This window comes from Lissotriton vulgaris, chromosome 11 (assembly GCF_964263255.1).
Source record: "Lissotriton vulgaris chromosome 11, aLisVul1.2, whole genome shotgun sequence".
NCBI lineage: Eukaryota > Metazoa > Chordata > Amphibia > Caudata > Salamandridae > Lissotriton > Lissotriton vulgaris.
In genome coordinates this window covers 955,329,414-955,357,075 of record NC_141699.1, presented here as the reverse complement: position 1 = coordinate 955,357,075, position 27,662 = coordinate 955,329,414, and the positions used below count along the sequence as shown (strand labels likewise).

Below are 27,662 nucleotides of genomic sequence, written 5' to 3'. Positions count from 1 at the left end.
AAGGAATATGTTGGTGTTTGGAGGAAATATTGCCCCTAAACAAACAGGGAAGAAGCATTGTCGGACATAATCATGGAGTCATAGCTACCTAATATACGCCCACTGGTTTTGGCTACTTGTAGAAAAAGAATACTAGAAAGAATCCTGACCATTTCTGTCATACCATAATTCGTAACCTTTGATTTAACTGGATAAGGTCACGGATGAAGTTCAGTCTTTATAGAGGTTGTAGACCTTTGGAAATACCTTCCAGCAGGTTTGAAATGACAAGAATATAAGAAAAGATTCTGAAATCTATCATATGCTGAGTTCTTTCACTGAGTTCTTTCACTGAAAAGTTGATTGGCCAGTTTCAGGTGTTAGTTCTGGTGTAACACTCCATATTAAGTATCCATCAGCTTTCATTGTTTCAGAGCATTACAAATTCATGGGATAATCCAAGGTGAGCCACAGGACCTGGGTATAGTGCTATACAAACATAAGGGTCCTCATGGCTAAACATGCGCTGTTAATACATGTATTAATGATCCTGACAATGGTTCTTAGCGAGAGAGAGAAGTAAAAGACAACCAATGTTTTTTTTCAAAAACTAATTCAATTTGTATTGTAAGATTATTCTATATCATATAATACTATCAGAAACTTGATACAGTAGCATAAATGTTTAATGTATTTTGTGTTTATGTGCAAAATATCTTCACTATCTGTCCTTTTCCGTTCTAACCTTTATGCTCCAAATGTGTGTGGACCAGACAAGCCACTACACTGGTTCGCTTCTCAGTACATCATAGCATGCATTAAACACTAGTGCGTGACTCAGCCATCTTGGGGGTATGCTTTTAGATTAGGGCAGGCAATCTGGCCAACGTGCACATTTGTACACACATTCCAACGCTGTCACATGTGCTTTCTACACTCGGGCCCTTTAGGACTGTCAAATTGAGTAAATGCTTCTCCCACCCTTCACTTTGTAATGGTATCTTGTGGCAGAAAAGCTTTACCATCAAAGTCTCACTTTGTTGTTTTCTGTAAAGGTTTGTCCGGAGACCCGCTGCGAATCAAGGGTGGATCAGGTGGCAACATTGGGATGTATGTATCTGCGGCAACAAGTGCACGCTATCACCATCTGTCTAAACACATGTCGTGTATGGGGTACAGAATCAGTCAGCCAGGTGTAGGGGCACACTTCCTTCCGCAGTGCGCACACCAAGATGGTTTCATGGTGGGTTAAGTTGTATAACCACCCCACCAGCCATTGCAGCTGCACAGTAGCATAATAGAGCTCATAATGGGGTGCCCCTAAGCCACCCTCATTAAATGGGTGTTGTATCATGTTCAAGGCAACCCAATGTTGTCCTGAGCCCCATATCAGTGCGTGCATTGACCCGTTCAGTTACTGAAAGAAGCTCCTGGGGAGCACAATTGGGAGGGGAACGAAGAAATACAACAGTTGGGGGGAACCAATATTTTAGTTATCGCCACCTGACCGGGTTGAGATAAAGGGAGCGAGCACCAAAAATGTAGGCATTGACGTATGGAGAAAACTGCCTTCTCCAGATTTCCTTCGTTGAGGTCTTTCTCAGTATGATGAATTTGTATACCTAGATATTGAAAGGTGTCATAGCACCATCTTAAGTGGGTCACCATGGGGTCCACCTGGTCCACCAGAGGAAACATGCAGGTCTTATCCCAATTCACGCACAGCCCAGGGATATCACCAAAAGGTTGCAATATTCACATGGGACCGCTGAGCGACACATCCACGTTTCAGAGGTAAATTAAGTTGTCATAAGCGTATAGTGATATAATGTGGCGTACATGCTGCTCCCTGATGCCCCACTCCTCTGCCCACCAACAGAGTTGACAGGCCAGGGGCTTCATGACCAGTGCCAACAGAAGAGGGGACAGCAGGCACCCCGTTTTGTCGCCCACAGATATCCACCCTGTCCGAGGTAACCTGTCCCATCTTCACTCTCGCTGTGGGGATGATGTATAGGGTGTGAATTCATCCCAACAATCCCAGTCCAAACCCCATTTTGGCGAGGACCAGCTGAAGGTAGTCCTACCTCGAGGTGTCAAATGCTTTTTTCTGTTCAGCGCCACCGCCACTTGACTAAGTACCTCGGACAGTAAAAGTCATAGGGGGTCAGTGGTCCGATAAGGCGTGTGCAGGTACCTTACCTCATCTAACCGTGCACCAAGTCAGGTGGCACAGAGAAACAGATTAATTCTAGTGTGCACTTTGTGGACCTGCAAATAATAGGAGTACTCATGGTCTAAGGGATGTAGGTGGCGCCATGCATCCAAGTGGTGCATGCGCGACAGCTATTGAGTAAGGTGTTGTGCGGTTCGTCTTGTGGCTGCTGCTCTGAGTGGGGGGTGGAGCAATCAAGCATCACATCTGGGACACAATTAAAATACCTACCTCAAAGTCCAAGGGAAGAGGGGTCTCCAAGGAGCGCCAGTGTGAGGGTGTCCAAGAATTCACCCTGTTGTCTTTTGGATGCATAGATTACAGCAAGAGTGAGTGGTTCGCCATCTGGTTGCACATCCAAAATCACAAATCGCCCGCTGTGTCCACCCTCTGAGTGACCAAAGTGTAAGGTACCCCTGGGCCATCCAAATACAGATCCCACTAGTGAAGGAAGACTAAAGAGTGCCATGCAGCTGTCCCTTTCACTTTACATGGTGCTTGTGCAACTCAGTAATGTTGAGGTCTGTTTCTTGGAGCGTGGCTTTGTGCATCTGATTCGATTTAAGAGAGGCATAACATCGATTTTGCTTGGAAGGAGTGGCTTACTGTGCACATTCTAGGGGATTATGCGGTACTGAAGGACACAGGTGTCTGGTAAGTCACTCGTCATGCCATGCATTCTATGAGAACCCCGTAGCCCTACGGCTCAACCCACAGGTGGCATGTATGCATCAGGTAAACACTGCATATATCTAAAATATCCAAAAAACTGTTTCCCCTGGGACAGTTGCCGTGAGAAGGTCCGTCCATAAAAGTACCCACAAACTATGCACCAACAGCCATACATTAAGAAAAAAAGAAAGAGAAAAGCACAAGTAAAGTATAAACATTCAATGCAGAGTCCACTTGGAAACAATGGGGTGACATGGTGCTAAAATCAAAGACAAGGGTCATCTTTGGCGGGTAGACCTCAGTGTGGGCCTTGTGTTCATATGTGCCCTGCAGTCCCATACACACCACCTCTTACCTGACGGCTTTCGGCCCATCAGGTGAGGCACCTGTTCAATTTGACACCTGAGCAGTGGCAGTCCTGAGTTCACATTCACAGGTCGTCTGCCAATCTGGGGGTGATCTTCGGGTCCTGACTTTTGCAGATCATGGAAGGGAGTGATTTGCCCGAGTCCGGGCCCTACTCTGATGGGCGACCAGTTTGGAAAGGGGCAAATTAATTTGTGATCTGGAGGGAGTCCTTCGCTACAGCCTGGGTTCTCTCCTCAGCAGCCTAATTTCTGGATGGTCGCACCCTCTTGTGCATTGCCTGCATCTTCTTGGTTTGGTTAGCAACCATTCACCCTCGTGCCATTCCGAGGAAGGAGAATGTAGCATATCTGTTGTGTGGAGCCATGTCCACACGTCGTCCGGTGAGTGAAAGATGGGAATCTTATCCCCATCAACGACGAGTAGCTTAGCAGGGAATAAACGTGTATTTCAGGTTCAGTTCTCAGAGACGTTGTTTAACAGGGGAGTACGACCCTCATTGTTGCTGCACCTTCATGGTGAAGTCGGGATACTCCGTAATTTGATCATTCTCATTGGATATGTGACCTTCGGTGTGAAAGAATTATAAAAGCAAGATGCAATCATGATAATTGAGGAGGTGTGCTATGATAGGGCGTGGGGGTCCCATGTGCGGTGGTCATCCTGGTGTGCACCTTACCATCCAGACCTTTGCTTATCAGCCGTTCTTCCAGAAACAGCTTCCTACTGGGGCCCACCGATCGTTCAGGTAGTCCCATCAGATTGATATTATTACATCTCGACCTGCCCTCTGCCTCTTCCGCCCTGTGATGCAGGGTGAGAACCTCAGCTTCCACATTCTTCAAACGTTCCTGCACATCCTGCATGCAAGGCCGCATTTTTGCCAATGTGGACTCAGCCACACCCGCTCACTCCGTTAGTCTGCGATGATCAGCCTGCAATAAGTTGACCTCCAGTGTGACAAAGTCTATACAGGTCTCCAAGGAGGTTTTAGTGTCTAGAGTGGCTTGGAGAACCTTGTTAAATTTGGCAGAGTGGGCAAGGAGCATCTCTTTCTGGTGCTGCAGGCTGCAAAGAGTCTTGTCCACGGGGGGGCATCCGCCTTTGGATCTGTGCCTCTGGATGTATGACGTTACAACGCATACATTCACAACACATACCATTACAACTGAACTTTTACAACGCAGGATCCATTACAAAGCATGCCATTACAACGCATGCCATTACAACGCATGCCACTACAAGGCAGCTGCTATTACAAGGCATGCCATTACAACGTAAGTATGGGTAAGTATGTTTTTTTTAAATTAATGGGAATGTACTAGTAGTGTAAGTGTTGGATAGTGTAGGGGTTAAAATTACTATTCTAACTCCAGGGGGTGTAATAGTAGGGTAAGTGTTGGATAGTGTAGGGGTTAAAATTACTATTCTAACTCCAGGGGGGTGTAATAGTGGGGTAAGTGTTGGATAGTGTAGGGGTTAAAATTACTATTCTAACTCCAGAGACGCGTAATAGTAGGGTAAGTTTTGGATGGTGTAGGGGTTAAAATGTAATTAAATACTTACCCATACTTATGTTGTAATGGCAGCTGCGTTGTATTAGCAGCTGCGTTGTAATGGCATGCGTTGTAATGGATCCTGCGTTGTAAAAGTTTTGTTGTAATGGTAGTGCGTTGTTTTAGTTGCGTTGTAATGGCTATTTCTCGTGCCTCCTGGCAGCAGTGACTTGTTGGTTTTTGGCTTCACCATCATTAGTCATCATTAAACCCTCCTGTGTCCACAAGACAGCAGGTTGTATCACTTCATTGTGGGGGCACACTGTGTGTTTGCCCCGTGTTTGGGATTCACCCATAGCTCAGGGGGGTGTCTCGGAGGTGCAGCTTCAGCATCCAAGGGAGGCTCTGATACTACAGGTCACGTTCCCCAGGAGTCCCCTCAATGACATGCATGGGATGGAGCACAGCAGCTGCAGAACTGAGTACAGCAGTCAAGCAGCCAGTGTCCGGGTTCCTGGGCATCCAAGGAGTCCATATGCTACAGGTAATTTGCGCTAGTGTGCAAGTTGTCCCCAAGTGAGTAGGGGATGGGATGGAAGTGAAAAGGGCCCCATTGCACCACAGATTAGGTAGGAGTCCACTCTGTCACCTCACCTTTGAGTTCTTATTGTGCACACTGCAGTTCCTCGTGGAAGCTTGCAAGCATTGGTCAGTATGTTGTGAGGCAGTCATTCAAATTTGGAAGCATTCAGTGCACTGGGGTACAGTAGCTCACACCTCCTCCAGTTTTCTCTTCCTGTTCTGGAACATTTTTTGGGCCCACAGACGATCCTTGCTGCCTTGCACGGGGCCACGGACCAACCTCTACAATTGGGGCTCCAGGCTGTCGTAGCCAGAGCCGATGAGCCTGGTAGATAACCACAGACAGGCTCCCCTCAGGAGTAGCAGCCAACTCCAGCAGCATCAGGGAGGACCCAGGTACTGCACAGTCAGTCCAGGCCGCCTCAAAGTGGCCTAGTCAGGCTAGGGGTGGGGGGGGGCAGAGGGACACCATCAGTGTTCTTACCTCTGCCAGCGTCATCAGTTCCAGTGATGACGAAGAAGGGAAGAGGTCCTCGAGGTGATCCTGTGTCATCTCTGCCTCAGTTCCTCAGAGCACCTCCCAGTCCATCAACACCCCAGGGTCCAGGGGCCGACTGCTCAACAGATGGCAGGTGGGCCGATAACCCCCTACTCTTCACTGTCCCCCACAGCGGCCCCAGGCCCAGTACAATCCAGGTCTCAGGCTGGGGCGTGTCCCTAGCTTTGGGCTGTTCCAAAGCCTTGGAGTAAGTCCAGAAGCTGCCTTGCCTGGCAGGGCACCCCAGGGATCCTGCCTCAAATGGCCATGACCAAGCCCAATCGGTAGGCCTGGTCTCATTCGCCATTGCGATGACAACAGCTAGGGACCTTTGTTATTATTGTGGAAATGGTCCGCCATACACGCCAGTCATGTTCTCCCGACAGGCGACACCGGGAGTCGTGGTAACTCGGGCCGTGGATAACTCGGATGCGGGGGATAAATGCAGGATAACTCCAGGCCCAATACGAAGCTCAGAGTTACACGTCCACCACTGACACTATTTTGGCAACGCCCGACATAGATTTCCATTTAAGTAAGTATCCTCTCTCTTCTCCCCTTCCATCAGCCAGATTCTGCATTAAATCAGTAACAGATCAGACTCTTCTACATTGTTCCAAATTCAGCACCAATGGCTCAACATTGGCCGAGGCATATTCCTCACATAATTCATAGTAATTTGTTTTGTTTATTTATTTAGGTATTTGCTTTTTAATTTATTTAACTTGCTTATACAGCACAGCATAATCAAAATGGAGTCAGCACACTTTACAAGTAACTAAAAAATTGAGATGAATTGCTCTTACACTGAACAAGGGGCTTTCATAAGAACTAAGATAATTAGTGAACTCTTGAATGGATATTCATAATGAATTCTTTCAGACGAACATGAGGAGTATAAATTTGGCAAAGCAAAGAGCTTGAATCGTGGAGGGCTTGAAACAATGAGATGAGCAAAGGTGGGTCAGAAGGAGATACAAACAGAGGGCATCATTTACAAGGACATTGCGCCGCCGGTGTATCACTTTTTTTGATGCACCTGCAGTGCAGTGTCCCTGCCCTTATATCAAGGCCAAATAAAGACACCTTGCATGACTTTGTATGGCCTTGTAAATGTGGACCCCTTTCACACATTACTCTGCATGAAATGGGCATTCCTTGGGTGTTGCTATGGGTGTTACAACGCAACATCCATTGAACCTGACACATTCCCAGATTTACAGAGTTCGGTAAAGCTGGGAATGCGTCAGAATCCTACACCTCCCCAGGGGATGCGGAGGAGTGGGACAAACGAGAAGAAATTCTTTTATTTCTCCTAGTTTTTTTCCTAATTCTACAAGATGAATAGAAAGAGGAAAAATACCATCAATGATTGTTTTTCGCAGGAAGGTGTCCCTTCCTGCACAAAAACAATCAACCTGCAATGAAGATTCCCTTACAGTATGACACAGGAGTGCCTGCGCTGGCACATGGCAGCCAATTGTGTACCAGCGCAGGGGAAAGCACATGCATGTGTTGTATTCTTAGTAATACGACACATCCCTGTGCTTTTAAAATGATGCAGCTTGATGCAGCAAAATGGCTTGCAGCGCAGCACTGTGCCATTTTTTCGTAAATGAAGCCCAGAATCTGCTGAATCTTAGCTCTCTAAGAACCAGATAGATGTCTTAAAGAGGAAAGAAGGGGAACAGAGAAGAGGAGGAAGGCACAAATCAGAGACAGTGAAAACAAAGATGTTGATTAGACAATGGGGAAATATAAGACAGAAAGATGGACAAAGTGAGAGAAACAAGGCAAGTCTTAGAAAGGAAAGATGACATTTAGTTCAGTGAGATGCATTCGTGCAATGTAGCTGAATCTAGAATAAGAGAAAAATTTGGAATCAATAGAAATCCATAGAAAGGATATATGAAACAAGGAAAGTAACTGATTTTCAGGAATGTGATGTGAATTAAAGAGACTTAAGCATTGTGATAGCTGTGAAACAGCTGTATTTTATGTTTAGTACATTTCCTGTAACTAGCCTGTTTCTATTAATGCAGTTTTAGCAATCTACCTGGTAAGGAACCTTCTGCTCAGTAGGGTGTTCAATAGTTAATTGAATGTCAAGTAGAGTGGAGGAAAGATGGCCAGTGGGATTGTTTAGATATTTGGGAGTTTGCTGGTCTGCCCTGCCAGCCTTTTTGTGTTTTCTGTTTTTGTCTGTCTGTGCCTCTTTATCTGTTGTGTCTTTTTATCTGTTGTGCCTTTTTACTTTTTGTGCCTTTTTTTCTGTTTGTGCCTCTTTATCTGTTGTGTCTCTTTATCTGTGTGTGCCTTTTGTCCACACCTTTGTCATCTTTTTGTGCCTTTTGTCTGTCTTTGCCGTTTCTGTTGCTGTTTTCACTTTTGTTTTGGTTTTCCTGTTGCTTTTTTTCCTACCCCTTCCCGCCGCTGCTGACCACTTGGCCCCTCCCCTCCTGCCTTTTCCCTCTCCCGCCTCCCAGCTGCTCCCCCTTCCCCTACTTAATGACGGCTACTGCGCAGTGGGTGTGCCACTGGCATGCGGCTGGCATGCCAAAGGCAAGCTTTTCGGTGCCCGTCCGTGACTCAACCGTGACCAGCGGCAGGGACCCTGGTCCTCTGCCCACCCCACCGCTACAACTCAGTAACCCTCCACATACTCAAACCCGGGTGCAAAACACTTGCCAGCTCTCGACACCGGGCATCACCTCCTGCCGACACTGTTGCCACACCTTCACCCACCTCCAGACCCCGACAGCTACCGCCAACCCATTAGACGCCACTGCACCCAAGCCTCTAAGCTACATCCTCCTCAATGTACACTCCCTGCACAGACACGCAGTAGAAATCTGGGCCCTCCTGAACACCATCTGCCCTGAATGCCTTCCTCACAAAGACCTGGACCAATGTCAGCTCTGCACCTGAGATTGCAACCACCATCCCAGATGGGTACAAGACTAAGAGGAAAGATCACCCCGACCACCCTGGAAGAGGCCTCGCCATCGTCCACAAAAGCTCCCTCCAACTGACAACCTCAATCTCAAATGACTCCTCACCCCCTATGGAACACATCCACTTCCAAATCCAGGTTAACCCCAGAAAAACTCTACTCAGAACTCTCGCCTACAGACCTCCCAGACCCGCACCACATTCAACAACACCATCTCAGACTACCTCACCCCCCACGCCCTGCTTAGAGACCTGAACTTCCACCTTGAAAAGCTCAGTGACCCAAACTCCACCATCCTCCTAGACAACCTCGCCAGCATCGGACTGAAGCAACTTGTCACCACCCCCACTCACAAGGCAGGACACACCCTCAACCTCATATTCACTGGTGAAATCAACATTTACTTCCGTCACACAATGCAACCCCTCTGGATGGACCACCACTGCCTTCACTTCTCCTTCTCGAAACCCACAACACACAAGCCAACGGCACACCCCCATGCAGAAACTGAAGCAAGATCACTGAAGAGCACCTCGCCTTTGCCCTCAGCTGCACTCCTTCCCACCACAATCGATGCCAACTCTGCAGCCACCGAACTCCACAAATTGCAATGCAACCCTCCAGAACTCAGCAAACACACCTGGTTCACCAGGGACCTCCGAGGATCCAAGCGCTCGTGCCGATGACTTGAGAAAGCATGGAGGAACAGCAAAACCCTGGAAGCATGCACCGCCTACAGAACCGCCACTACAGCAAACCACCAACTCATCAGATCTACGAAGAGAAACTTCATCCAGGACAGAATCCTCTCCAACTCCAGCAACTGCATGGAACTCTTTAATATCATACAAGAATTCACCAGCCCCCCCCAGCAGAACCTCTGACATCTCTCCTTCCCAGGACCTCTGCAACAAACTCGGCTCCTTCTTCCACTACAAGATCAGGGCACTCTACAACAACTTCGACGAACAATACCAAGGCACCGACCCAACACCTCCCTCCAGCAATGCCACTCAACAGACCATCCTCTCCTGGACCCCCGTCACCACAGAAGACACTGCAAAAACCATGCGGAGCATACACGCCGGAACACCAACTTACCCCTGCCTGCAGCACCTCTTCCAGAGGATTGCCTCCACCATCACACAGAACTACGACAGACAATCAGCTGTACCCTTGAAACAATTTAGAAATGGGGGTGGTGATGAACAGAGTGTCTGAGTTAAGCAGACCACTCTTACCCAGTCCAAAGATCAGGGCTTGATCCATCACCGTTATTTATCTCACTGCCCCATCCCAGCTCAGAACCTGGCTATATGCAAATCAGTCTGTCCCTGGCCCAGTGCATCATGGGAACAGGGCAGACTAAATTACCAAGCCAATTCTTCACCAGAAAGGAGACAAGCTACCGGGGACCGGTTTCTGGCATTTCAGCCTTCTTCGGCCCGGCTTGCTTGAATCCTGATGGAGCAGTGCGAAAGGGACTCATGTCTGAGTATACCCTGCCACACCTATAGTGGCCAAAAACGATTTAGAAATGGGGGTGGTGATGAACAGAGTGTCTGAGTTAAGCAGACCACTCTTACCCAGTCCAAAGATCAGGGCTTGATCAATCACCGTTATTTATCTCACTGCCCCATCCCAGAACCTGGCTATATGCAAATCAGTCTGTCCCTGGCCCAATGCATCATGGGAACAGGGCAGACTAAACTACCAAGCCAATTCTTCACCAGAAAGGAGACAAGCTACCGGGGACCGGTTTCTGGCATTTCAGCCTTCTTCGGCCCAGCTTGCTTGAATCCTGATGGAGTAGTGCGAAAGGGACTCATGTCTGAGTATACCCTGCCACACCTATAGTGGCCAAAAACGATTTAGAAATGGGGGTGGTGATGAACAGAGTGTCTGAGTTAAGCAGACCACTCTTACCCAGTCCAAAGATCAGGGCTTGATCCATCACCGTTATTTATCTCACTGCCCCATCCCAGCTCAGAACCTGGCTATATGCAAATCAGTCTGTCCCTGGCCCAGTGCATCATGGGAACAGGGCAGACTAAACTACCAAGCCAATTCTTCACCAGAAAGGAGACAAGCTACCGGGGACCGGTTTCTGGCATTTCAGCCTTCTTCGGCCCGGCTTGCTTGAATCCTGATGGAGCAGTGCGAAAGGGACTCATGTCTGAGTATACCCTGCCACACCTATAGTGGCCAAAAACGATTTAGAAATGGGGGTTGTGATGAACAGAGTGTCTGAGTTAAGCAGACCACTCTTACCCAGTCCAAAGATCAGGGCTTGATCCATCACCGTTATTTATCTCACTGCCCCATCCCAGCTCAGAACCTGGCTATATGCAAATCAGTCTGTCCCTGGCCCAGTGCATCATGGGAACAGGGCAGACTAAACTACCAAGCCAATTCTTCACCAGAAAGGAGACAAGCTACCGGGGACCGGTTTCTGGCATTTCAGCCTTCTTCGGCCCGGCTTGCTTGAATCCTGATAAAGCAGTGCGAAAGGGACTCCTGTCTGAGTATACCCTGCCACACCTATAGTGGCCAAAAACGATTTAGAAATGGGGGTGGTGATGAACAGAGTGTCTGAGTTAAGCAGACCACTCTTACCCAGTCCAAAGATCAGGGCTTGATCCATCACCGTTATTTATCTCACTGCCCCATCCCAGCTCAGAACCTGGCTATATGCAAATCAGTCTGTCCCTGGCCCAGTGCATCATGGGAACAGGGCAGACTAAACTACCAAGCCAATTCTTCACCAGAAAGGAGACAAGCTACCGGGGACCGGTTTCTGGCATTTCAGCCTTCTTCGGCCCGGCTTGCTTGAATCCTGATGGAGCAGTGCGAAAGGGACTCATGTCTGAGTATACCCTGCCACACCTATAGTGGCCAAAAACGATTTAGAAATGGGGGTGGTGATGAACAGAGTGTCTGAGTTAAGCAGACCACTCTTACCCAGTCCAAAGATCAGGGCTTGATCCATCACCGTTATTTATCTCACTGCCCCATCCCAGCTCAGAACCTGGCTATATGCAAATCAGTCTGTCCCTAGCCCAGTGCATCATGGGAACAGGGCAGACTAAACTACCAAGCCAATTCTTCACCAGAAAGGAGACAAGCTACCGGGGACCGGTTTCTGGCATTTCAGCCTTCTTCGGCCCGGCTTGCTTGAATCCTGATGGAGCAGTGCGAAAGGGACTCATGTCTGAGTATACCCTGCCACACCTATAGTGGCCAAAAATGATTTAGAAATGGGGGTTGTGATGAACAGAGTGTCTGAGTTAAGCAGACCACTCTTACCCAGTCCAAAGATCAGGGCTTGATCCATCACCGTTATTTATCTCACTGCCCCATCCCAGCTCAGAACCTGGCTATATGCAAATCAGTCTGTCCCTGGCCCAGTGCATCATGGGAACAGGGCAGACTAAACCACCAAGCCAATTCTTCACCAGAAAGGAGACAAGCTACCGGGGACCGGTTTCTGGCATTTCAGCCTTCTTCGGCCCGGCTTGCTTGAATCCTGATGGAGCAGTGCGAAAGGGACTCATGTCTGAGTATACCCTGCCACACCTATAGTGGCCAAAAACGATTTAGAAATGGGGGTGGTGATGAACAGAGTGTCTGAGTTAAGCAGACCACTCTTACCCAGTCCAAAGATCAGGGCTTGATCCATCACCGTTATTTATCTCACTGCCCCATCCCAGCTCAGAACCTGGCTATATGCAAATCAGTCTGTCCCTGGCCCAGTGCATCATGGGAACAGGGCAGACTAAACTACCAAGCCAATTCTTCACCAGAAAGGAGACAAGCTACCGGGGACCGGTTTCTGGCATTTCAGCCTTCTTCGGCCCGGCTTGCTTGAATCCTGATGGAGCAGTGCGAAAGGGACTCATGTCTGAGTATACCCTGCCACACCTATAGTGGCCAAAAACGATTTAGAAATGGGGGTGGTGATGAACAGAGTGTCTGAGTTTAGCAGACCACTCTTACCCAGTCCAAAGATCAGGGCTTGATCCATCACCGTTATTTATCTCACTGCCCCATCCCAGCTCAGAACCTGGCTATATGCAAATCAGTCTGTCCCTGGCCCAGTGCATCATGGGAACAGGGCAGACTAAACTACCAAGCCAATTCTTCACCAGAAAGGAGGCAAGCTACCGGGGACCGGTTTCTGGCATTTCAGCCTTCTTCGGCCCGGCTTGCTTGAATCCTGATGGAGCAGTGCGAAAGGGACTCATGTCTGAGTATACCCTGCCACACCTATAGTGGCCAAAAACGATTTAGAAATGGGGGTGGTGATGAACAGAGTGTCTGAGTTAAGCAGACCACTCTTACCCAGTCCAAAGATCAGGGCTTGATCCATCACCGTTATTTATCTCACTGCCCCATCCCAGCTCAGAACCTGGCTATATGCAAATCAGTCTGTCCCTGGCCCAGTGCATCATGGGAACAGGGCAGACTAAACTACCAAGCCAATTCTTCACCAGAAAGGAGACACGCTACCGGGGACCGGTTTCTGGCATTTCAGCCTTCTTCGGCCCGGCTTGCTTGAATCCTGATGGAGCAGTGCGAAAGGGACTCATGTCTGAGTATACCCTGCCACACCTATAGTGGCCAAAAACGATTTAGAAATGGGGGTGGTGATGAACAGAGTGTCTGAGTTGAGCAGACCACTCTTACCCAGTCCAAAGATCAGGGCTTGATCCATCACCGTTGTTTATCTCACTGCCCCATCCCAGCTCAGAACCTGGCTATATGCAAATCAGTCTGTCCCTGGCCCAGTGCATCATGGGAACAGGGCAGACTAAACTACCAAGCCAATTCTTCACCAGAAAGGAGACAAGCTACCGGGGACCGGTTTCTGGCATTTCAGCCTTCTTCGGCCCGGCTTGCTTGAATCCTGATGGAGCAGTGCGAAAGGGACTCATGTCTGAGTATACCCTGCCACACCTATAGTGGCCAAAAACGATTTAGAAATGGGGGTGGTGATGAACAGAGTGTCTGAGTTAAGCAGACCACTCTTACCCAGTCCAAAGATCAGGGCTTGATCCATCACCGTTATTTATCTCACTGCCCCATCCCAGCTCAGAACCTGGCTATATGCAAATCAGTCTGTCCCTGGCCCAGTGCATCATGGGAACAGGGCAGACTAAACCACCAAGCCAATTCTTCACCAGAAAGGAGACAAGCTACCGGGGACCGGTTTCTGGCATTTCAGCCTTCTTCGGCCCGGCTTGCTTGAATCCTGATGGAGCAGTGCGAAAGGGACTCATGTCTGAGTATACCCTGCCACACCTATAGTGGCCAAAAACGATTTAGAAATGGGGGTGGTGATGAACAGAGTGTCTGAGTTAAGCAGACCACTCTTACCCAGTCCAAAGATCAGGGCTTGATCCATCACCGTTATTTATCTCACTGCCCCATCCCAGCTCAGAACCTGGCTATATGCAAATCAGTCTGTCCCTGGCCCAGTGCATCATGGGAACAGGGCAGACTAAACTACCAAGCCAATTCTTCACCAGAAAGGAGGCAAGCTACCGGGGACCGGTTTCTGGCATTTCAGCCTTCTTCGGCCCGGCTTGCTTGAATCCTGATGGAGCAGTGCGAAAGGGACTCATGTCTGAGTATACCCTGCCACACCTATAGTGGCCAAAAACGATTTAGAAATGGGGGTGGTGATGAACAGAGTGTCTGAGTTTAGCAGACCACTCTTACCCAGTCCAAAGATCAGGGCTTGATCCATCACCGTTATTTATCTCACTGCCCCATCCCAGCTCAGAACCTGGCTATATGCAAATCAGTCTGTCCCTGGCCCAGTGCATCATGGGAACAGGGCAGACTAAACTACCAAGCCAATTCTTCACCAGAAAGGAGACACGCTACCGGGGACCGGTTTCTGGCATTTCAGCCTTCTTCGGCCCGGCTTGCTTGAATCCTGATGGAGCAGTGCGAAAGGGACTCATGTCTGAGTATACCCTGCCACACCTATAGTGGCCAAAAACGATTTAGAAATGGGGGTGGTGATGAACAGAGTGTCTGAGTTAAGCAGACCACTCTTACCCAGTCCAAAGATCAGGGCTTGATCCATCACCGTTATTTATCTCACTGCCCCATCCCAGCTCAGAACCTGGCTATATGCAAATCAGTCTGACCCTGGCCCAGTGCATCATGAGAACAGGGCAGACTAAACTACCAAGCCAATTCTTCACCAGAAAGGAGACAAGCTACCGGGGACCGGTTTCTGGCATTTCAGCCTTCTTCGGCCCGGCTTGCTTGAATCCTGATGGAGCAGTGCGAAAGGGACTCATGTCTGAGTATACCCTGCCACACCTATAGTGGCCAAAAACGATTTAGAAATGGGGGTGGTGATGAACAGAGTGTCTGAGTTGAGCAGACCACTCTTACCCAGTCCAAAGATCAGGGCTTGATCCATCACCGTTGTTTATCTCACTGCCCCATCCCAGCTCAGAACCTGGCTATATGCAAATCAGTCTGTCCCTGGCCCAGTGCATCATGGGAACAGGGCAGACTAAACTACCAAGCCAATTCTTCACCAGAAAGGAGACAAGCTACCGGGGACCGGTTTCTGGCATTTCAGCCTTCTTCGGCCCGGCTTGCTTGAATCCTGATGGAGCAGTGCGAAAGGGACTCATGTCTGAGTATACCCTGCCACACCTATAGTGGCCAAAAACGATTTAGAAATGGGGGTGGTGATGAACAGAGTGTCTGAGTTAAGCAGACCACTCTTACCCAGTCCAAAGATCAGGGCTTGATCCATCACCGTTATTTATCTCACTGCCCCATCCCAGCTCAGAACCTGGCTATATGCAAATCAGTCTGTCCCTGGCCCAGTGCATCATGGGAACAGGGCAGACTAAACTACCAAGCCAATTCTTCACCAGAAAGGAGACAAGCTACCGGGGACCGGTTTCTGGCATTTCAGCCTTCTTCGGCCCGGCTTGCTTGAATCCTGATGGAGCAGTGCGAAAGGGACTCATGTCTGAGTATACCCTGCCACACCTATAGTGGCCAAAAACGATTTAGAAATGGGGGTGGTGATGAACAGAGTGTCTGAGTTGAGCAGACCACTCTTACCCAGTCCAAAGATCAGGGCTTGATCCATCACCGTTGCCAGAAACCGGTCCCCGGGAGCTTGTTTCCTTCCCAGTGTAAGAATTGGCTTTTGTAGTTTGGTTTGCCCTGTTCCCATCATGCACTGGGACAGGAACAGACTAATTTGCATACAGCCAGGTTCTGAAACTGGGATGGTGCAGTGAGCTAAAAAACGGTGTTGGATCTAGCCCTGATCTCTTGACTGGGTGAGAGCTTTCTGCTTAATTCAGAGACTCTGTCCCTCACCACCCCTTGTTGTAAATATTTTTGTCCACCCTAAGCGTGGAAGGGTATTCTCAGATGTGAGACCCTTGCTCATTGCACCGTCAGGATTCAAGCAAACCGGGCCGAAGACGGCTGTAATGCCAGAAACCGGTCCCCGGGAGCTTGTTTCCTTCCCAGTGTAAGAATTGGCTTTTGTAGTTTGGTTTGCCCTGTTCCCATCATGCACTGGGACAGGAACAGACTAATTTGCATACAGCCAGGTTCTGAAACTGGGATGGTGCAGTGAGCTAAAAAACGGTGTTGGATCTAGCCCTGATCTCTTGACTGGGTGAGAGCTTTCTGCTTAATTCAGAGACTCTGTCCCTCACCACCCCTTGTTGTAAATATTTTTGTCCACCCTAAGCGTGGAAGGGTATTCTCAGATGTGAGACCCTTGCTCATTGCACCATCAGGATTCAAGCAAACCGGGCCGAAGACGGCTGTAATGCCAGAAACCGGTCCCCGGGAGCTTGTTTCCTTCCCAGTGTAAGAATTGGCTTTTGTAGTTTGGTTTGCCCTGTTCCCATCATGCACTGGGAAAGGAACAGACTAATTTGCATACAGCCAGGTTCTGAAACTGGGATGGTGCAGTGAGCTAAAAAACGGTGTTGGATCTAGCCCTGATCTCTTGACTGGGTGAGAGCTTTCTGCTTAATTCAGAGACTCTGTCCCTCACCACCCCTTGTTGTAAATATTTTTGTCCACCCTAAGCGTGGAAGGGTATTCTCAGATGTGAGACCCTTGCTCATTGCACCATCAGGATTCAAGCAAACCGGGCCGAAGACGGCTGTAATGCCAGAAACCGGTCCCCGGGAGCTTGTTTCCTTCCCAGTGTAAGAATTGGCTTTTTTAGTTTGGTTTTCCCTGTTCCCATCATGCACTGGGACAGGAACAGACTAATTTGCATACAGCCAGGTTCTGAAACTGGGATGGTGCAGTGAGCTAAAAAACGGTGTTGGATCTAGCCCTGATCTCTTGACTGGGTGAGAGCTTTCTGCTTAATTCAGAGACTCTGTCCCTCACCACCCCTTGTTGTAAATATTTTTGTCCACCCTAAGCGTGGAAGGGTATTCTTAGATGTGAGACCCTTGCTCATTGCACCATCAGGATTCAAGCAAACCGGGCCGAAGACGGCTGTAATGCCAGAAACCGGTCCCCGGGAGCTTGTTTCCTTCCCAGTGTAAGAATTGGCTTTTGTAGTTTGGTTTGCCCTGTTCCCATCATGCACTGGGACAGGAACAGACTAATTTGCATACAGCCAGGTTCTGAAACTGGGATGGTGCAGTGAGCTAAAAAACGGTGTTGGATCTAGGCCTGATCTCTTGACTGGGTGAGAGCTTTCTGCTTAATTCAGAGACTCTGTCCCTCACCAACCCTTGTTGTAAATATGTACCCTTGAAACAGGCATGTTCCCCGACGACTGAAAACACACAGTAGTCAAACCCCTCCTCAAGAAGCCCTCCACAGACCAGACAGACCTCAACTACTACAGGCCCATCTCTCTCCTCCCGTACTGCAGCCAAAGTCACCAAGAAGATCGTCAACATCCAGCTAACGAAGTTAATGGAATTCAATGACTTCCTCAATCCAGCTTTCGCAACAAACACAGCACCAAAACCTCCCTCCTAGCCGCCACAGATGAAAACCACACTCTCCTTGACCAAGGCCACAGTGCAGCCCCCATTCTACTAGACCTTTCAGCAGCCTTTAACACCTTCTCCCACCTCACTCTAGCTACCAGACTCCACCACCTCAGCATAAACGGAACCACCATGACTGGATCCGCTCCTTCCTCGCAGGCCGAAATCAAAGAAGAAGACTCCCACCCTTCTTCTTCACACCCACTGAGTTCAGATGCGGAGTACCCCAAGGATCCTCCCTCAGCCCCACGCTTTTCACCATCTACATGGCCCGCTCGCAACCATCGTCAAAAAACACAGACTCAGCATAGCATACTAAGCCGACGACACCCAGCTCATCCTCTCCCTCTCTAAGGAACCTGACATCACCAGACAGAATTTCCAGGAAGGAATGAAAGACATCGCATCCTGGATGAACAGCAGCTGCCTGAAGCTCAACTCTGAGAAAATGCAGCTCACACATGCCTTCAAAGCCATCCACAACACCGGACCCCAATACCTCAACGAAAGAATCTCCTTCTATTCCCCCAAAAGAAACCTACGCTTCACTGACCTACACTTGGCCGAAATCCCTCACATCCATGGAGCCAGGATGGGAGGCAGATCCTTCTCCTACATCTCAGCCAAGACCTGGAGCGAACTCCCCCTCAGCATCAGACGAAGCCCCACACTACAAACATTCAGAAAGAGCCTCAAGACCTGACTCTTTGAATGACCGGAGCTGCCCGAAACCCCCTCCCCCCAGAGCCTTGCGGCCCTCATGGGTGAGTAGTGCGCTCTACAAATCTCTGATTGATTGATTGATTTCTCATTTATGCAACGCAGCGCAGCAAGTTCCCTTGCTGTGCAACGTTTCATGAATAAATAGTAAATATACCTATCGATTACTATTTTTAATTATTTTTTTGCCCACCCCAAATGTATTCTTTAGATGCTATTCCTACTTTTTTCAAAAAATCTAGATTTGCTTGAATTTTTAGCTAATGTTGATGTGGACCTTTCATCTTTATTTCATACTTATTTTGTTCTTTGTGCAGTTACATATTATACCACACACATTTTCTCTGAGCATAGACTTGCTGCATTCGCTTGGCCACATTCACTGAGCCACCAAAGATGAGCCAAAGAAATGTAACAGAAACCATTTTACCTGTGTGGATTGAACTCAGGTGCATTGTCCAACATGCCAGTCACTCATAAAATGGGCCACATTAAATACCATTTGGCGCAATGCAGCAAGGCCACTTGCTACGCTGAGTTGCTTCAAATGGAGAGAGCTGTACAGCACCATATTTATTTTTTGAAGGTTTTATATAGCACGAACATGATCCTTGCAGGTATCAGAGTGCTTTACAAGTAAGGTAGGTAAACAAAAGGGACAATGTACAAAGTATTTCGACTTATGTTACAGCTGGTTGTTCTACTAGTCCGAAATAATGTTCAAATGAATTTCATCATGAGAAGAGATTTAGCTTATTTTTTGAAGGAGGCAGTTGATGGGTTGAGTCTGATTTCTGGGGGTGGTGCATTCCAAATCCTTGGTGCAATTCCAGAGACGGCGCGATTATATGTTTTCTTCTTGGCAAATCTTTGAGGCTTCAAAAGAAGGTTGTTGGAGATCCTGGAGGATCTGTTTCCACATGAAGGCTCCAGTTTCTGGGCCAGGTACCTCGGGGTGTTCTGATGTAGGGCTTTGTGTGTCATGCAAGCAACTTTTAGATGAATTCTTGATTCGAAGGGTAGCCAGTTAAGCGCTTTGAAGTTGGGGGAAATGTGGCAATGCTTTTTGGAGCCTGTGATGAGCCTGGCCGCTGAGTTGAGTGATGCTCTTAGCAGGGCAGTTGTCGATCTAGGGAGTCCACAGAGAGTTGCAGTACCATATTCTAGTCTGGGAATTACTAGTGCTTGGACTGCTAGTTTGAAGTCGTTTACTGGGAGGAAGGGTTTTAGTTTTCTCAGGGTGAGCATCTGAAAGTTTGCACCTTTTTGCTGCGGCACTGATATGTTTTTGCATGTTTAGGTTACTGTCCAGAGTTACTCCCAGTGATTATGCTGAATCTATAATAAGAGGCTGGCAGTTGAGCGTTGTAAGATGTTTAAGCCATTCTTGTATGATGTTTGTTTGGTTAGGTGGGGCGATTAGTAAGAATTTGGTTTTGAGGGCATTTAATTTGAGGTGGTTTTCAGTCAACCAAGGCTGAGTTTTTTGTAGAGTCAGATTGAGAGCTTTGATGTCATCCAGAGAGTTTATCTTTAAATATAGTTGTGTGTCGTCTGCATACATGTGAAAGAGGATATTAGCTAAGTAGAGAATCTCAGTGAGTGGCTCCATGAATAGGATGAACAGTGTAGGTGAGAGGGAGGAGCCCTGTGGGACTCCTAATGTGACTGTAACGGTCCTGGAGAGGGATTGGTTGACCTTGACACTTTGGGATCTATTTCAGAGCAAAGAGGTAAACTAATTTAGAACTGACTCTGATAGGCCCATTCTGTGTTGCAAGAGGTCTAGTAGATGATCATATTTGATGGTATCAAATGCCAAAGATAAGTCAAGTAGGATGAGTAGGCAGGCTTCGTTCTGATCTAGGATTTTTAGTGCGTCGTCTATTATGTGGGTCATCGCCTACTCCGTACTATACCCTGTCCGGAACGTCAGATTGAAATTTATTGAGCAGGTGGAAGTTGGTGATGTGGTTGTCTAACTGGCAGAGAACACATTTTTCTAGGAGTGTAGCCAGAGTTGGGATGTTGGAAATTGGTGGGTAGTTGTTTAGGTCAGTGGGGTTCGCCGTCGTATTTTTTAGGGTGGGGGAAACTTTTCCCGAACTGAGAATATGAGGAATAACTCTAAGTAAGCATTGATGATCTTTGTCCAAAGTGGAAATAGCGCAGGTACGAGATCTTTGAGGTAGTTAGCTGGGAGGGGGTCAGAGAAGTGGATAGGTCTGTGAGGGAGTTTTTTTTAGGTTGCTCTTCCGTATTTTAGGTCTTGTAGGTTGTGCTGAGCGTAGTTTAACTGATACCTTGATGGAGAAGGTGATGGAATGGTGATCAGACTAATCACAGGGGAGGATTGTGTTAAGCTGAATGGCCTCTGGGTTGGCAATCACTAAGTCAAGGGATTAGGCTTAGACATGTGTGGGGCCATTGCAGATTTGGTTGAGGTCAAGGTCCGAAAGGAATGTTTTGAGGCAATTTACTGCCAGGTCCTTGGGGTCATTCCAATGGAGATCGAAGACACCAAGGAATATTTGGGTATTTTGTTGACCAGTATGTGTGGTCACGATATCCATGAATTGCTCGATGAAGGTGAGGTTATCGTCTGGTGAGTGGTAAAATGTGTGCAGCAAACAAATTGTTTTGTTATTACCTGTGATATCTAAGCAAAGATATTCACATGAGGAAATATGCGGTGAGAGTGAGCTGCTCACTGAGAGGTTGTTCCAGTATATGCAGGCAATACCACCTCCTGGTCTAATAGGTCTATCTAGTCTGGTGATGTCATAATTGGGAGGGACCAGTATGTCTAGGATCAGTGTGGACGATTCATTTAGCCAAGTTTCAGTTAGGAATAGGAGGTCCGGTTTGTGAGAGAGTATAAAGTGGTATAGGGAATATTAAAACGAAACAACATTTTATCAACGGGACGCGGACAGAGAGAACTTTTACATTTTCTTACCTAGGGATTCTTTTTTAATAGTAAGGGGAATTGGAATAAGCATATCACCCTGAGTAAGTTGAAATTTGTGAAAATCGTGGAGGCTATTTTTAGATTCTCCCAAAAGATTGGGAATAAACCTGTCCGGGAGATTCTTAAACTGTACGGAGCGAAGTGTATTACAGGGTGTTGTTATGGGGGGGCTCTATGGGGTCAGATTGAGACAGCTCCACTACAGATCCTTGAAAATAACTTCCTAAGACGCCTGCTAGCTGTCCCTGGTGCCACATCGTAGAATATTTTGCACAAGGGAAACAGGATCTCCGTATATAAACAATCTAATTTGTATGGCTGCATTAAAACTGTGGCATCGTCTCTGGGTTAGGGATGAAACTCATTTTACGAGGGATATAATTTTATATTGCATGTCCCAAGATGGTTGTAAAAATATTCCCTGGCTAAATTATATTGCTAGTCTTCTAGAGGATTGCAATTTAAACGTAAATGATTTTACCTCGGGAGATGTGCAATATATTAGTAAGGCTGAATTAAAAAAGAGCTTTCTAAACGTAAGGGCCGTCTGTAGAGAAGAGGCATCTAATTCCAAGAAATCAGTTATCTCTTATCTTGAGGGTCCTGTGGGCACGGGTTTACAACCATATCTTATTTTTGTTACCAATGTACAACATAGATTTTACCTAACCAGATTAAGATTGTGCACTCTACACTTTTTATTTGCATTTCCTAAAAGGGGTAAGTGGTGCTCCATCATGCCGAATTGTCCGTGTGATGGCAGGTCCAAACAAAGCACCTTTCACTTTTTATTGTTTTCTAGGTTTTATACAGAAAGTAGAAAACCATATCTCCGTCCAATTTTCAAAACGAATAGCCTGTTTTCCTATGAAATTGCTTTTAATTACCTTCGGCATCTGGATAATATTTTAGTATGTAAGGCAGTAATCTGTTATATAATGATGGCAATGAAACAAAGGACCAAACTTGTTCATCTAGAAAGACTGAATTATGAAGTAACATAAGCTCAACTGTCTAGTTTGGTGCCCATTCAAATTAAGTGATTAATTGAAGTTCTCTGATGTTTTTAACCTTGATATGTTTTTTTTTTTATTAACTATAAATGGATTTTAGATTTTTTGTATTGCATGCTTTTGTGGACATTTTGTATGATCCGAACAAAGCTTGTTTGACTGAATGACTGAGTATAAAGTCAAAAATGTCAGCTACGTGTGCTGAGGCTGATGTACAGTTTAGTAGCATGCATTTGATACAAGGCTTGGAGGTTGTTGGAGGTTCCAGTGTTAATGGAACTTGCATAAGATTCTCCAGGGTTATACCTCTGGAGTCGTGATTAGGAGCTCTGTGTGTACTGAGTTGAGTTTCGATTAGGGTGGGTTGCTTCTGCTTGTTCAGGTCTACTGTGGACTGGCTAGGTGGGGGATCGTAGGAGAGGAGTAGGGAGTGTATATCTTTAGCGGATAGAGTATTCTTCCTGTGGATTGGACTGGTTGTGGAATTGCAGTAAGGAAATGTTCTCCATATTGGGGGCGGTTGACTAGGGGATAGTAGTTGCAACTGGTGCTGGGGTGTGGGGCTGTTGCTGTGTGGGATCCTGCTCTTATTAACCGCATGTCGTCTGATCTTGGGTTGCTGTCTGATCAGGTTCCGTAGCTTATGGAGGTCATCTTTGATATATTGTAGTGAAAGTAGGATTTCGTCAAGCCTAGGGTCTGGTGTGGGAGTGGTGTTAATAATGTGGTCTAGGAGTAGGGGGGTGGAAGAGTTTGGGATGTGGATTGGAGGGTAGCAGTGGTCTGCATTTGCGTAGTGAGAACTACAAGTCTGACTGTCCGGAGATGTGGAAGTATACAAAGGGGGGAAGTAAACAAAGGGGGGAGATATGTATCAGAGGGGGTGTGCATCAAGGTTATGGGCATGTGAGGGTTCCTAGTGTTCGGGGGACTATTGTAATGGAAGTTACTTGTTTGGATCCTGAGCACTCCATTCTGCTAATGAGGCTAAAATGAGGGGTAGACGGATGGGGAAGGGCACTACTGAATTATTTCAGTGACTGCTTGGGAATAGCCCATTCCCATGGGCACTGAGGCCAGTTTAAGATGGCCACCTGATTTGCAGAAGAAATATGGTACTGATCAACTCCCTCCTTTTGCTGGTGCACTCTGTGCTGCCTAGCACCAATGCAAGCACCCATGCGCCATGCTGCAAGGGTGCCTGAGTAATGGGCAGGATTGTTTTTCTGCAGGAAGGGATAGCTTCCTGCACACAAAAGTTCCTTGTAAGTCAATTTCCTCTTTCTATGTGTGATGCAGAGGAAATAACAAGGAGAAATAAAAATATTTTTCCTTGTTTTGCCTCACTGGTGTGGCATTTTGATCCATTTCCAGAATTTCTAGCTTAGTAAATCTCGGAGTGCGCCGAAATCCATGGGTGGATTCAGGGAAATGCCCAAGATCCATCCATGCTCAACCTCCAAGCCACAGTGTGATAAAATGCAGATCAACGGGCTGCGTTGCGTTACATTTTCTTTACGAAGCCATGTAAGGGGACACACGTCGGCTCCTACGTGGGTTAGTAAGTGCCAACTATCATTTTGCATCCAGGCTGAGCCAAAAAATGTGGTGCTGCCATGAAGCAAATGTTAGTAAACCTGGGCAATATATAGCAGTAATGCAAGTAATTGATGTTTGCTGACAATTTAAAGTCTTGCACTGTTGATCACCTGTAATTGTTTAGATTTTTTTTAAATAAAAATGTGCCTTATACTAGACTTTGTATAAGTTTCATTTAAAGAATATTTCAGTGTCTGTGTGTGGTGTATTTTATTAAACTCAAATCAACAGTTTAAATAAAAAGACTCCTATTTGACACATCTTAATATTTGAAAAACGTGTTCACAACATTGAATCCATAAATAAGTAAAAAATGCTATAGCAATACTGTGTTGGGTACCTACCAGAAGCCAAGAGTTGTTCAAGTTGTCTCATTGGCTGTATCACTGATTCGTCCGTGAATTCAGAGTCTGCAGTATAGTACTCGGTAAGAGCCTTCTCAGCATCAAAATATTTCTGGTAGATAGATGTCCATGTTAAGCCCGGCTCCATGTTCTGACTATAGACTTGTTGGTGGACCGTGACTCTGAATTCCACGCCGCCAGTGCTATGCATTGTGAGCATTTTTGCCCCGTTATATTCCACAGGTGCAGTTTGCTTACGTTCCCACGTTCTGCTTTCTTGTTTGCTTTGTGCTCTTTGAAGATTGCGCTGTCTGTTTGTGTCTAGTCTGTGTGAGCTGAAATGATAATTTCGACCCCTACATAATGATGTTTTGCTCCCTTGGGCACTGTATTGTAGTAAACATCTTGCTGGGTGCGGCGCAAAGTAAGGGATGAATCTAATTATAGGAACATGGTAAATACAAACAAGGCACTCCTTAACCCCTTCACTGCGGAGGCTATTCCGCCACAGTGCTAAGGGGGCGGGGCGGCCGCGCGGCGGCCGCATGCTGGTGACGGAACCGCTCCGTCACCAGCGTCGGTTGAGCTGTGCTTGTGACGGAGCGGTTCCGTCATGGCCTGCCCCACTCAATTGAACGTCCAGCGCAGGCGCGAAATTCGCGCCGCACAGGCGCGCCGATCGGGCCATGACGGAACCGCTCCGTCATCAGCACAGCCCAACCGTAGCTGATGACGGAGCGGTTCCATCATCAGCATCCAAGGGGTTAAAGCGTATTCTGGGCCCTTCAGAACAAAAGCCACAAAAGCAAAATTAGCTGCCTTTCTGTACTAGCCACATGTGAAGTCGGAGTGCAGTCGTCAAAAGTGGAGCAGGTGCAATGGCACCGGAGAAAAGGGGTGTGAGGAGACCATTGAATCCCAAGTGTAGTTTTTTGACCAAATAAAGGAATGGGGTGGGGATATTTTGGTCCGTGCACTTAGCCTGTGGCATCTTAATATGCCACCGTGTGAGGGTTTGATTATCCGTCAAAAGCTTGGATTATTGTCGCACTCCATCAAATGAGTGCTGCTTAGATTTTGTAACCCTTCCTCTCTATCGCTTCTTTTGTTGAAGTGTGGATGATGTATATATTTCACAGTTCATTTTATATGTCACAATTGCAGGATCATTAATCCAACGTTTCACGTCCAAATGCAATATGCACAACGTGGTTATTTTTTAGGTGCTGTACATCATCACATTTTGCTGAAATTCAATTCCTCAATCCCATCTTGTTCAATATGGAGCTCTTTGGAGGAGTGCAAAGGTGCTAGTTTGCAGTACATGTGTCCAGATTCAGGTTTGAACCTGGAAACTCATGTTGATGCACTGGGGTCAGGTGAGCTTGTAGCAGTGAACTTATCAGGTCCACCAGATAAGTTACACTTCTCTGATTGCTGAAAAATGGTCAGAAATACAAAAGGTTATGTAGTTAATAGTGATGGTTGATTTTGGAGGTTAATGGGGTGACCATAACCCATCAAAGACCAACCTATTCTCACTCTCTTAACGCCAGCAGAGTTTTGACCACCAAAGTTAGAGTTCCCCATGTTCTTCATGGGGTTCTCAGTGACAGATGTCCATATACTGGTACAGCAGACGCCCCTTTTACAGAGCAGAATGCTGTGTTGGTGCAGTCTACTCGGAATTTCTTTTTTTTACATGAAGTTTGTTTCTAAAAAGCAACACATTTGTCTTTGAAATCAAGTGAACTTTTCATCTGAGCATCTCAGGGACATTTTGTTAATTTCAAGTGCAGGGCTGTTGTGCATCTTCTGGAGGGCCTAGCAGGAACAATCAGAGGCAGACACCAAGGTATAAATGGGGGAGGGGCCTCTGCCACAATGTCTTGATGCCTCTTTGGCTGATTAGCTACTGGATCAATATTTTTTTCAATTAAATAAATCCAGTGACTCATCCTTTTATAAGTAGGAGTTTGACTGAGTGGGAGAATAGTTAGTTTCAGGCATTTCTCCGATTAATCCAATCTCTAAATAACCACGTTTCAACATTCTTGGAAGACAAATCCGTCAAACACACTCATTTTGACATTAATACAAATCTTTGTCTGTAACTCTTTCTTTTTCTGTGCACCTTCTAGTTATTTGCTCTTTCACTAGGTTAGTTCTAGGATTTGCATACGTTGTATACAATGGTAAGGCACCTACAAGTATCTCATATCCTATTTCTCCATTTGGTTAAATAAAGGTAAAAAGAACAAGATAATTGAAGAATTGTTTGAATTAATCCCAGCCACTAGAGTCTCTCTGAGCCTCATTCCATGCCATTGTTTTTCACCCACTGTGCCATTCTAGACAGATACCCGTCTCATGCATATTAGTCTTGTTTCTTCTCAGCAGGAACAGACCAGCCCAAACTCCCAGGCCAGGTCACCTCTAGATGGGAGCACACGCATCCCCAGACCGGTTTCAACCTACTTAGGTCTCATCAGTGAGGTATAGCTTGAGTACTATGGCACTGTGAGCATGGCACCCACATTGAGGCATACTTGTCACTGTTAGGGCATCTACTTTACAAACAACATGGTAATGGAAGAAATGGTTGACTTAAAAAATTACAAAAATATAAAAGAACAAAATTACTGATGCCTTGTCAATGCAAATGTCATTGACTACTATGGGAACCTTCAAAACCTTTAAATGGATGAAAAACATTATATAAAAGAAATTAGTAATATGTAATAATCTTTATTGCATGATTTAAAAAGAAACCTTTGCAAGGTACAAGAGATGAAATTTTGACACTTATTAAATTGATAAAAATATAACACTTATTAGGTTTGGTAAAAATAAAACCCTGGTTTCAGTGTTAAAAAGCACCCGGTCCCCCACATTTCTGAACTCTCTTGTTGGTGCGCTGCATTGCAGGTGCCATTGATGATTATCCGTTCAAGGCAATTGTGTCCAAGGTTGTGTTTTAAGACCCAAATGTGTCCAGCCTGTGCACCCATGCCTTTTTTGTGTAAGTTATGCTTTGACAATTCTGCCAGATTTTCGTGTATCAGGGTGCCCGCAAGGCAAAATTTCCCGTTATTAAGGAGGTCAGTGGATCTGCTCCTCTAGCTGAGGTAGGGGTCAACATCTCCCCTCCCATAGTTTTTTTACTGCGCAGTCCATAAACCTCACTAGTG

The 27,662-nt window shown here is 46.7% G+C and overlaps 1 protein-coding gene across 1 annotated transcript in view; it reads right to left on the bottom strand.

Moving 5' to 3' along the window:
* The window catches only part of LOC147683746 (nicotinamide N-methyltransferase-like), a 33,450-nt gene extending 8,759 nt beyond the window's left edge, over window positions 1-24,691 (bottom strand). Inside the window, exon 1 of the mRNA XM_086944905.1 lies at window positions 24,472-24,691. Coding sequence (XP_086801031.1) covers window positions 24,472-24,691 — 220 coding nt within the window. The remainder of the gene's footprint in view (window positions 1-24,471) is intronic.
* Between the last annotated feature and the right edge of the window lie 2,971 nt (window positions 24,692-27,662).